At 52.7% G+C, this 11,801-nt stretch overlaps 3 protein-coding genes across 3 annotated transcripts in view; 1 reads left to right on the top strand and 2 right to left on the bottom strand.

Annotated features, from left to right (window-relative positions):
• LOC104284684 (protein regulator of cytokinesis 1-like) overlaps positions 1-482 on the bottom strand; it is a 17,906-nt gene extending 17,424 nt beyond the window's left edge. The window contains exon 1 of the mRNA XM_009883045.1: positions 468-482. The gene's annotated coding sequence lies outside the window, so the exon portion shown is untranslated. The remainder of the gene's footprint in view (positions 1-467) is intronic.
• Positions 483-2,454: 1,972 nt separating this feature from the next.
• TTLL6 (tubulin tyrosine ligase-like family, member 6) lies at positions 2,455-11,732 on the bottom strand. Its single transcript, XM_009883044.1, has 12 exons — positions 11,694-11,732; positions 11,515-11,617; positions 10,162-10,280; positions 9,485-9,615; positions 7,619-7,775; positions 7,179-7,322; positions 5,977-6,062; positions 5,610-5,835; positions 4,881-5,065; positions 3,709-3,897; positions 3,057-3,240; positions 2,455-2,730 (listed from the first exon to the last, which is right to left on the bottom strand). The coding sequence occupies exons 1-12, from the start codon at positions 11,730-11,732 to the stop codon at positions 2,455-2,457; spliced, it is 1,839 nt and encodes a 612-aa protein (XP_009881346.1).
• CIB1 (calcium and integrin binding 1 (calmyrin)) overlaps positions 11,731-11,801 on the top strand; it is a 4,407-nt gene continuing 4,336 nt past the window's right edge. The window contains exon 1 of the mRNA XM_009883041.1: positions 11,731-11,741. Within this exon, the coding sequence (XP_009881343.1) occupies positions 11,731-11,741 (11 nt within the window). The remainder of the gene's footprint in view (positions 11,742-11,801) is intronic.

Below are 11,801 nucleotides of genomic sequence, written 5' to 3'. Positions count from 1 at the left end.
GCGGCTGGTGGGGGAGCCGGGGAGGGTGCACAGGGCTGGGTGAAGGTGCGGGTGGTGGGAGCTGGGAGCAGTGCGGCAGCAGCAAAGGCTGAGAAGGGGCTGGGGGCCATGCTGCATTGCCGAGTGTCTCCTCTGTACTTCCCACAGCTAATGCACCCCTTTGGCTGTCCCATCTGCTGCACTTCTGACCCTACTCTCAAGTACTTTGGGGCTTCTCACGCTCCACCATCCCAGCACATCAACCCTTGGTCCTGGGAAACCACCCACTTTCTTCCTTGCCCCTGCAAACGGGACGCAGAGACTTCCAGTGGTTACCAGTTCCTAGAGAAGAGCACAGCATCCCCTCTGCAGGGTCTGAGCCCCCCAGGGACTGAGAGCTCAATCCAGACCACCCACTCTTCCCACCCCAGCACACCCAGGAACATCCACAGCTCCCAAGTGTCTGCCCTCAGCTCCGGCTCACTGACTTGAGCCTCCACAATGTGGATGCTCAGAGCCAAAGAAAGGTAAATGCATACTCACAGCCTTCAGCCTTGTTTCCAGCGCCGGGGAGCCGCTGGCCTCTCACCTGCAGCCCCTCAGGTTCAGTGCAGGGCTGGGGAACCGCTGCTGTCCCCACTGCCTGGCCGTGCAGCCAGCCCGTGTCCTGCGCCCAGAGGCTCTGACGCACCTTGTGCTGTTTATGGTAAGGGATGCTCTGCCCTCGAACCAAGAGGGTGCCCGCGGTGGCAGGATCTGAGCCCGGGCCGGCTGGCAGCTCGGCATTGGCTCTGGGCTTGTGTACGAACGGCTGTCCCGAAGGCCGGACTGGACCTCCCAGGAGAGAGAGGGGGATGAGCGTCATTAAGCGGTGGGTGTCCTGGCCTCTGAGCACATCCCAGAGAAACTGCGGCTGGAAGGAAAGAAAGCGGCTGCAGCTTAGCTCGGGAGGCCTTGGCAAGAGATGGGGAGGAAAAGTCTTCCCTAGTCCTCTACAGGCGCTCACTAAGGTGTCACCCTGCACTTTCTCCCTGGGCACGCCATACCATCCCAGATTCAAATCATCTAAGGGGTCACGGCAGCTGCCTGCCTGACCTGGACGCAGCAGTGCTGATGCTCCCATCCTCTGCCCATAACACTGGGCTGAGCTGGAGCAGGATTTGTGGAAAAAAATGCCAGAGTGGGCTGGGAAGACTCGGCAATGAAGGATCTGACCCACCCCCAGATAATCCTTTGCTGCTGAAAAAATTATCCAGGTTTTAGGCAGAATTTGGGTTTCAGGTTCCATTCTGCTGTGTCTAGTAGAGGAAAAGGCAGCTACCATCAGTTCCTACAGACCAAATCCCTTCTAGGACTTCTTTTGTTAAATTAAGTGGACTGTTTCAGATTTCTTGTAAGGAACTCCTAGGTCCTGAATAATTCCTGCAACTCCGGTTGCCTGGTGCCTTGAGTTTGTCAGCATCCTTCTGAGGTGTGTCACCCTTCCAGCCAGGAGTAGGAGGCCTTTCTGGAAACAGACGGTGCTGGAAGAGGCAATGGACCTTGCAAAGTTTTTCATTAATTGCAGGTCCATAACTATCCCTTCCCCGACACAGCAGGTGACAGCCACCGTCAGTGCTCCAGAACAGCCCTTGTAGCCTAATGGAGCCGACAGGCTCCAGGAAGGACCTTCCAACAGGAAGCCTGTGGGCTTCCTCCTTGTCTGGTTTTAGACTGGTAGCCTGGATTGGGAATCGGCATGGCAGCCAAAACTCAGTTTGAGACAACCACGCAGATCTGCTTTAACTCTAGGTCCAACCCCGGTTCCCCTGGTGCAGTCCTCTGCCAAGCCCAGCTTTCTTCAGCTGTGCACCCCGAGACAGTCCGGGACACAGCAGCAGCACCGCTGAGGGTTTACACCATAGTGTGCTCGTGCAGAGCAAGGATGACTCTGGAGGGGGAGCTGCAGTCCGAGGACTGAGCCCTGCAGGGTTTTAGGCACATGCACTAACTCATCACCTTCCCTGGGCAGGGAATGGTGTAATGTAGAAGGCAAGATGTCTACAGAGAGGCATTGTTTGCAGTGCAGAATTCACCTAAAGACTTTTTTTTTTTCTTTTTAGACGGCCCTTTGCTTGCCTTCAGTCCCTCTTTCCTGTGTGAGCTCCTTTACCACACTCCTAGCCTACCCAGGAATTAATTTCATCCAGCCAGGAGAAGCCCACTGCTGCCCTGAAGCAGCAGGTCACGCGAAGCCGTGTGCTGGGCACAGCAGTGTCCGAAAGGCAATATCCTTGTGGTCTGCTCTTTGGAACACCGGGGAGAGGGCTCTCCTGGGGAAGGGTGCTCCGGGGCTCTATGCGGCCGATTGGCACACCCCCAGCACGCCCGTTTGGAAAGGGGCAAAGTCAGTAACTGTATGAAAACCCACAGACCCAGATGCTACATTGGATCTCATTTAACTGAGCCACACCAGAGCTGCTCGATGCCCGTGATTCATTCCTCACGATCCTCCCGCAAATGGCTGTCTCCTGTGTCGGCCTTGCAGGATGGATCTGAGCAATCTTCAGTTACCTGGCTCTTGGAGATAACAGTGCAGAATCGCTGAGTGTCAGCTGGTCTATCAGTTGTGAGGAGCAGCTGGGAGAGCTGATCTATGATGCCCAGGCTTCGGATAAGGTTCTCACGCTGCAGAAGAGCATTTACTCTTTTCTTCTCCTCATTTTCCACAATATCCTGGGGTTGCATAGAGTCGTACTGCACGCGCTGTATCTTAGGAAAAACAGACCTGAGTTACAGCAAAGCCCTAGTAATGCACAAGAGAGACCAAGCTGCAGACTGCTCCATGCCCTAAAGAGAATTACAGACTTTGGGGTGCAGTGGGACAAAGATCCCAGTGGGAACCACAGCAGGGAAGGGACAACACTGGTGCTTGCGAGTACCTCCCAGCACAAGCTGTCAGCTCTCTGGACTTCACGAAGGGGACTCCAGCCTCGTAGCTGTGCTCCTTGGGAGACACCCACAGCCCAGCACTGTTCCCAGAGCCACGTTACTGCCTTTGAGAGCCCCAGGGGCAACAGCCAACAAGAGCAAGGTACCTTTCTATCCCACATCCTGGTGCTTCTGTAGGTGAGGCGGGTTGTAGGAGCTGTGGTTTTATTATGGATCTGGGATTTGTCCCCAGCTGTCTCTCCATGCAGGTCTTCTTTCCTCTCTGTTTTCTTCTTCCTGGTAACAGCTTCCAACTTTTCTTTTTTCAGGCGAATTTCCTCCAGTTGGTGCCTGCCATGGAACAACAGTCTTGGTCACTGGGTCAGTAAGAGCCATAGTAGCAAAAGGTTATTATGAAGCCTTCAATTCGAGGACATTTTACTGTAATCAGACATTCTGTAGTAAATACAACATAATAGAAGCGTGCCAAGAAATGGGCCAGGAGTACTTTTAAAAGAGACTCTCACTGCTGTAAGAAATGCCCTTAAATTAGGCTGTGCCTGCCAAAAGGGTGGAGAACACTTGCAACATGGTGCCTCCAGAGTCCAAAAGTCAATGGAATATTGTATTTGCCTCTCAAGGGTACATGCAAAAGGAAGTTGCTTTGCTATGGTGACACAGCTCACGCAACTTCCCTTCCAGCTCTCAGCAGCTTGCTTACATCTATTAAGCAGCAGAATCATCCCCAAGAAGGGATGAGAAGCAAGCAGTCTCTACACCACCCCTGTGAGGAGCGGGTTTTCCGCAGGAGCAGTGTACCTGGCACACTCCTCTCGTGCTTTGGATGACACCGTTTCCTGGAAGAGGGAGCCGCTCTGCTTGAAAAATGGCTCATACTTCTCTGTTCCACGTGCCGGATAAATGCGCCGGTATCCACCCAGGTGCGAGTCCTCATACTTCTCTGCCTGAGACAGCCAGGCAGCCTGGTTGCTCTCTAACTCCTCGCGTCTGCAAACCAGGAGAAAGAACAGGGAGGGAGCTGCGACAGGCTCCAGGTGCCGTCCTGGCTGAGGGACAAGGGCCTAGCTAGCACTTTTCCCCTGTCTTTCCCCGTTTGGGAGCCTGTTTCACATGGGTGCACTGCAGGGAACCAAAGCAACCTGCACTTCTTCATCCTCTACCTGTAGACTGCTGGTGAAGCGTTTTCAGATCTCTTCCTTACCACCCAGGCTCACACCCTGTCCGTCAGCCTTTGTACCCAACTAACCCAGTTACAAGACAAGTTCAGTTAAAAAGTGCCTATTCCAGGAATATTTGCCACCCTGCATGCTGCTGGGAACCTTCCTTGCTAGCGGGGAGCTCGGAGCGCCCAAGGCTGCAGGGGCATGCAGAGCACAGAGCTAACACACTCAGTGTCTCCAGCCCAGAGTTATCTCAGGTCTCCTAATTGAAACAGGAGCTGGAGGGAGTTTCTGCGTTGTCCTGCATGGCAGGAAGAGCCCGGGCAGCAGGCTCATCATGGCCTCGAGAGGCCATGTGGACTAATTAATCATGAAAGGACATGCAGACAGAGAAGCGGGGAAAATCCTCAACCCCGGGAAAGGAACCCTGCTCTGGAGAAGGGCCCCATGCCCCCGGGTGCTCTTGGTCCCTGAAACAGTGCTGCAGTCTGTCGAGTGTCATTGTGAGCCCAGGGATGCCGGAACAGCCCATCGGCACTGAAAGACGTGACAAGAAGGCACAGCTTGATGGGGATGACTCTGTACAGGGCCCAGAGCACCAGGCACCTCAGATCTCCTAGTGCCCAGCGACGAGCCCTGGCTCTTCCTTGCAGGATGCAGATGGCTTGGGCGATCTCTTCTCAGAGGCTATACAGTGCCACAGCCTCTGGGAGCTTTAATTTGGAGACAGACAGCCTTGGTTTTACCCTGCTCCACCGTGCCCCATCTTTTCTCACTAGGGACCTGTAGCACTATGGGAAAGAGCAATACCTGGATGCACGGAAAGCCTGATGGCCCTGGAGGAGCCGTTCCTTTGCCCACTGTTTGTCTTCCTCCAGCACTTTCCTTTTGTTACAGGCATGCACATTTATCAGGTTGATGGTATCACAAAGAAGAGCATCCTTCACCTCACAGTCTAGGCGAGAGTCCGTGGTGAAGCTGGGAGAGTGGTTCACCTGCCAAAACAAGCAATTAATCTAACCCAGCACCTCCCAGCTCCCAGAAAGCACCGCCATCAGCCAGCTCGCTGGCCCCAGTCTGCCCCACCACACGCCTTCCATGGACGTTCTTCCGTGTAGCAGTGACAGAAAGCAGGCAGCTGCACACAGCGGCTGGTTCTGTCCTGCAGCCTAACGCCCATCTGCACTGCAGGTCACTCGGATCCCGCACCCCACAGGACTACAGGCGCGGGGCAGCTCTCAGAAGTTCAGGATGCTGTTACAGGTCAAGGAGTCCTAAGGTTCAGGGAACTCCCTGCGCTTAGAGAGGGTGCACAGGGAACAGGCTCTTAGATCCCGTGAGCTGAGGCTGCCTAGCCTACAGCAGGTTGTTTGGCTACTCGTCTTCATAGCCTATTTAATTATGCCAACGAGGCGGCCCTTTTTAATCAAACAAGTTCTGTTCACCCCACCACCCCTTGTTCTGGAGCCTCCCCCAGACAAACCAGCTCTCGGCTATCTGCTGCCTCCAGAGTTGCTTCAACACAGTCTCCTTCCTCACCTCTAGCAGCCACGGCTTCAACTTTCTGTCTAGCAATATATCAAAACCCAGTATCTCGAAGCAGGCGCAGCCAGTGGTGTGGTTTGGAAAGCAGCTTTGGTAGTTGTGCTTCACAACAGGGTGAGCTGAAATAAGAGTCTTTATAATAATATCTTCAATATCTTCCCAGAGTTTTGTTGTGTTGTAGCTGTTATCCATCATCCAGGCATTCAGGGTGGACAGTTTCCTGTGTGGAGGGCAGGAGATGATATGAGCTGACCTGTGATGCCACATTTGCCCCAAGAAAGATTTAAGTAAACCCATGTCCCAAATGCAGCTTTCCTGCAGGATGTGCACAGGGCATTGCGGTACCCGGACAGGACAATACCTCTTACTGCCCATCGTGTCGTCCTGGACGAAGTTTTCATTACATTTGTTGATAGCATAGTTGGTCAAATGCATGCAGATATCACCCTGAGAGAGGAACCACAAGAAACTTCAATTTACTCTTACCCACAAACAGAAACAGCCCTATTAGCGCTAATCTACCCACCAACTTCACCCACTTCTGCCTCTTCTCTGTGGCAGTGAGGTGCAGCAAGCAGTTAATCATGCTGGTGATTCCCTCTCTAGCCAGAAGTTAGAGCTAACAGAGCTCTACCCTCTCCGCACCTCTGTCCTTATCTCTGGGGGAGAGCACAGGAGTCAGCTCCACAAATCACAAATGCCATTCCATCTGTGGCCTCACCAGTAAACAAGGGACTCCTCAGGACAGAAGCTGTAGGAAATTTCTGCACATTCTTCCTCTTCCTTTATTCACCCAAAGCAGAAGACCTCTCCAAGACATGCATGTATCGGAGCGAGGGAGGACGTATACATACGCAACTCTGGGACAAGCAGGCATATAGCCAAAGCCCGGGGTATCTCAGGGCAGCCCGTGACCATAGCACAGCAATCCGATGCTACAGTCCATCTTCTGTTGGGATTTTACAGGTTTCAGACCCCTGCTTGGAGATGGGCACAGCGGTACTCTGCACCTTGCTTTCCCAGTTCCCCTCCCTATCTCTCCTAGGCTGTTCCAGTACCACCAGACAATCCCCAGGTCCCTCTTTTCCATCTGAAGCATGGGCAGACAAAGAATGGTGCAGACTTGAGAACGCTCATAAAGGCAAGAAGCAGTAGGAGTGCCCCCCAGACATGCTGTGGGGTCTCTGTCCTTGGTTTTCAGTCACCTGACTGGGTGAAACCCCAAGAAACCAGATCTGAATTTATTGTTGACCCAGCTTTGAGCAGAAGGTTGGACTCGAGACCTTCCAAGGTTCCTTTCAAGCGACACAACTCCATGATTCTGTGATAATGCCAGTAAATAGCCCAAACGTGGGGCCTGGGAGTAGATCTACTGCAGGCACTCCTGAAATACCTCCTGTGAAGAGGAGGTACAGAAGGAGGGGAGAACAGGAAACAAGAAAGCTGGGTCCTGTGAACCTCACCAGACCCTGCCTTTTCAGGGTCTGGAATGTCGCTGGGACAAATTGGGGACTAAAACCTAGAGGTACTACATGAGCATTTTTGGAAACTTCCCTTTTTTACCAGGTTTCTGCTGCTGGGATCGATGTACCTCGTGGTGGCAAACCGGGCCAGACCCTCCTTGTAGACAAAAATCCTCAGCGGGTCACAAGATGTGACCAGCACATAGATACGCATGTCAAATTTAAAGCCATCAATCAGGAAAGGCTGTGAGAAAAAAAAAAAACAAAACAGGAGCAAGCATGAGATAAAGAAACATTACTGGGCATACTGCCGACTCCTGAAGGTTGGCTGCTCTATCTGCACTGCTTGTGCCGCTTCTCGGCAGCTCAGCAGTGAGGAGAAAGGCAAGCTTTCGCCATGCCTCTGCTGCACTGCAGCCACCCCGGTGCCCCTGGCAGGTCCAGGAAGATGTAGGGCAAAGGACACAAGGAGGATGTGGGAGGCTGGAAGAGCTAGGAGGTTGCAGTCCTCCATCTGTATTTCAAGACTGTCCCCATTACCTTAGCAATATACTGCTGACAGATCATATGCTCTCCATGTTTGATCTCCTCTGGATTGCGCGTTATGAAGATACCTCTCCCTTGGCAGCCACTGTCTGGCTTGCAGATGAATGTTCTGTGTTTCCTCGTGCGCCTGTAGGCCTGGAAATCTCCATAGCTGTGCAAGGAAAGGGTGACTGTTAAAAGCTGCAAAAAAACAGCCCCTGAATTCTCTGGTAACAGTTAGGTACTCCGGCTATGGTGCTGCAGGCTAGTACGGACCAAACTTCTGCAGCAGAGGAACAGTACAGCTGTTCCTGATCTACATCAGATACAAACTGGTCCTTGCGAGACCTGACAAAGCTCTCCTGCTTCCGCCAGATACACGCATCCCCACCTCTACCAGGAGGTTCATAGGAAGCATTCACCACTGTGCATACAGGAGCCAGTAAGATCTTGGCTCTGCTGCCATAGAGAGAGCAGGAGAAAATAAACAAGCCCTGGCTACAAAGGAGGAGGAAGTCACAAGTCTTTACATCTCCTTTTATGCCAGCTCATCAGCAAGCAGGCAGGAGGCCACGGCCAGAGCATTCTATGCAGGGCGCAGAGGCTCGGGAGCTGAGCTCCTGTATCACGTTACATGGCTGATCTTCAAGAGCAATTCCAGCAGGAGTACGGTGCTTTGAAAAGTCAAGCCCATATGCCAATTATTTATTTTGCTGCAGATGGAGAAGCGTCGTCTCTCTAGTGGGCACCACATTTAGGGAAACAGAGAGGCGAGCAGGACAAATTCCAGAAAACAGTGCCAAGAGCAATCAGAAGCCAAGAAATGCAGCCTGGAAAGAAAGATGAGAGAACTAGGTCTGTCTTCTCCAGAAATGGGAAGACTGAGCGGACACTTGGCGATAGCCTTCCTGGACATGACACACTATTAGCAAAACACAGCAAACCACTGTTCTCTAAGGCCAGTGCAAACGAGAGAAGTACTAAAGTGCTGATATTTCAGCAAAGATGCTTTAGGTCATGTATTAAGAAAATCATTCTAGCCGTGAGGAGAGTTCAGCTCCAGAAGGGGTGACAGGAGCCCTACTTTGAGGTTTTCAGGAAACAGTAAGAATTAAATCTGTCCAAGAATGGGTATCTTGTCTACTTACAACCACTGAAACTTCAAGTGCTCTCGAGTGTCTTTCAGCCACATTTCTATCATTGTTTGCCTGTATATGATCAGAGAAGCCAGGCCTTCTGCCCCAAAGCTTGAGTAATTTGGTGATGGTTTACATCTAACTGTACACATATCAGCATAGTGACCTGCGCTCTCCTGCTGCCCTCCGCCATCAGTGTGCTCCGCTGCAGCGGACAGCAGAGGTGCAGGGTGCTGTGAAGGCAGCCGTCGCACTCAGTGGGGTGGAACTGCCTCGTACTCCAGTCCCGTGCTCTTCCCCTTTCTCCCACCGACCCAGCTGGTGGGGGGGAAGGAGCCCCTGCCACGCCGCCCTGCAGTTGCCTCTCCCGTTCACCCTGAGCTGCAGAGAGACCTTCCACCGAAACACGGATCTACGCTTCCCTCTTGCCCACTGCCCTTTGGCTTTCCGGGTGGGTCCCTCTCCCCAGATTTAGCCCTGCGGCACACAGTCTGCCCAGCAGCGAGGCACACATCGCAAAGGACGCTGTTCCACGGGCTAATTCAGTCTAATAGGAATTAAATATGTGTGAAACTAGAAACACATCTCAACCCCCCAGTCAGTTCCAGGGAAGGTTACGAAGGCCCAGACCAAGACATGAGATCTCAGAGAGGCCCCCCCATCCCACCCCGGGTGTCAAGCGTAGTGATTCCCACTTTCTGATTTCATACCGCTGTTCTCAGCTGCATTAATGCATATCACTCACTCAGCTGGCAGGCACCAAGTGCGGGGAAATATATTGTACTCCTTGGGGAAGAGCCTGAGCATGCGGTTAAGGTTGCGAGCCAATAAGTCCTTACGGCAGATCTCTATCATGCCTGGAAAATGGTTGATTTTCTGAAAGAGGTGCAGACGAAAAACAGAATCAGCAAAGGAACAGCAGGGATCCTCCTCGAGACCGGAGGAAAGCCCACGTGTTGAGAAACCAGCACGCAGAACAGGGAGCTGGGCCTGCGGTTGCCTTGAACAGCTGCTGAGGGACAAGATTACGCTACAGCTGCTTTATCTGAACTTCACCAGTGTGATTTATCTGCTCGTTCCATCTCAGCCCTGAGGCTCTCCCTCCCTGGAATATCACAGCTTCAGGAAGGGAGCCGTTTGTCATCAAGAACCATTTATTTCATGCTACATTAAAGGGGTTGGCAGCTCTCCAGTTCACACTACTAACTGCCAAAGTGTTGCTGATGGCACCATACCAGCGACAGAACAGAAGTAAAGGCTTGTGAACCCGCGCCCTCTGGAATCAATGCAGAGAAGGGGGCACGGGTGCTAGTTTGGACACTTCTGTTTCATTCTGCAGCACGTTGTTCCACTAACAGCCCCCGTCTCACCCTCCTTCCTGAGCTCCTCCTGCTGGGCAGCCTTTGCATGGGGGGTATTTACCTGAAACCGCTTCATTTTCATGACACGCTCCAGAGAGACTGAGTAGTCCGTCCAATACACTGTCCACTCCTCGTTTTCTCCCGCTTCTTTCAGCCCGCAGCACCGTGCTGCCCGCCGCACTGTACCAAAGCAAGCACATGACAAGGGGCCAGGCAGAGGACACAAGTACTGTCAAATCCCAAAAGTAACCTGGGATGGAGCGTGGAACAAACCTCTCCGGGCTGCAATTTCACTCTCAGAGATGCGAGGTATCAGCAGGACCCTTCAAGGTGTCAGAAACACAAGCTTTACCCAGCTAAGCTCACCCCAGCCTCTGGCTGCCGGTACACTGGGAGCTATCAGCCTGCTAAGTCCCCATGCCTTGGGGTCCCAGAGCACCTCCTAAACTACAGCAGGCTTGAATCTGCTGTGGGTCTGACACCACGCAGGCAGATACAAGTCTTCTGAAGGTATTAGTTTCATCTTCAAAATCAAAAGCTCATCGGCAGCAGAACACACAAGCTCTGGAGCAGAAGGTCGCTGCTGGGATAGTTTGTGTTGGTGCCAGTTCTGAATTTGGCCTCTCATGGGGCTGGGGAGGCGATGAAGGTCAATGCACGCCAGGAACTGTTGTGAAAAGGTTCTGGTTCCTGTGGTACCTATGCTGCCACACCACCTCCTGCTGTGGGTCACCAAACTGCCCAAGCACGGCCCCAGGCAAAACACGCAGTGCCTGTCCTTCTGTATAAAAACTGTGCTCCTCGCACAGCCGACCAGGCTGTGACCTTCAACAATGCACATGTGGTTGCACTGCTAGAATTGTCGTTAGCAAATTGGCTAATAACATCCATCAAAAGCTGGGAGTCTGTTCTTTTAAGATATAGCTTGTGGCAGCAAAGAAGAGCAAGACCGGAGAGGGGACCAGATCCCCGGAGCATGTCACTGGAGACAGACGGCAAAGGGAGAGGTTCCAGGTACCTATCCTGCCTGTTCCATCGCCCACTTTACACTAAAGAGTTGAGAGCTCTCACACCATTTCCCCATGTACAGGTAGTGGTCTTGCATTGTAAGTGCCCCTAACAAGACCCTTCTCACCAATTTTAGCAGATGTATGGCAAAGGCAGACGGGGCGGGGGGCAGGGGAAGGGCTTGCACTGCTGTTGCACATTTTGTCTGGCACCTCAGTCCAAAGTGTAAAAAATGCCATACTTTTCACAGGGGCTCAAGTCACTTGCAACCAATAAATACAAAAACCAAAAGCGACTGTGCCGTGGCAATTCTGTACCAGTGCTCCTCCCTGGCGGAGCGGACACCCAAAGAGCTTGCCGTCGGTGGGCTGATCCGAAGGGACACCCTGCAGCATCTCGGACTTACCGCTCTCATACTTGCAGGTGGTCAGATTGATGGAGGGCACACTGGAATTGAAAGAGATGACAGAACAGCTGCTCAGTGAGGAACCATAGCCCCGTCCCGGGCACTGGCGGGAGGGGGGGAGACAACTATACTCCTGTGCACACAACCCACGCTCCACAGAGCTAATGGGCAGATCTCACTTGGAGCCAGCGTGGGCTCAGCACGCTGTGAGGCAACATGGCGGTGGGGTCCTGAACCCGGGTCCGTCCTTGGGTGCGTCATGCTTGGGATTATTGGGACAATTTAAG

The sequence above is a fragment of the Charadrius vociferus genome, unplaced genomic scaffold, assembly GCF_000708025.1.
Source record: "Charadrius vociferus isolate BGI_N301 unplaced genomic scaffold, ASM70802v2 scaffold1324, whole genome shotgun sequence".
Lineage (NCBI taxonomy): Eukaryota > Metazoa > Chordata > Aves > Charadriiformes > Charadriidae > Charadrius > Charadrius vociferus.
The sequence above is the reverse complement of the archived record's forward strand: the minus strand, read 5'-3'. Positions and strand labels throughout refer to the sequence as shown.

What these genes read in the sequence shown, in the direction of transcription:
- TTLL6 (XM_009883044.1), bottom strand. Translation starts at nt 11,732, where the DNA reads ATGTTGCCTCACAGCGTGCTGAGCCCACGCTGGCTCCAA. An exon ending in GACACGATGGGCAGTAAGAG is followed by an intron (nt 5,836 to 5,976) that starts GTATTGTCCTGT and finishes CCCTCCACACAG; the next exon opens with GAAACTGTCCACCCTGAATG. An exon ending in CCAGGATGTGGGATAGAAAG is followed by an intron (nt 2,731 to 3,056) that starts GTACCTTGCTCT and finishes GTTTTTCCTAAG; the next exon opens with ATACAGCGCGTGCAGTACGA.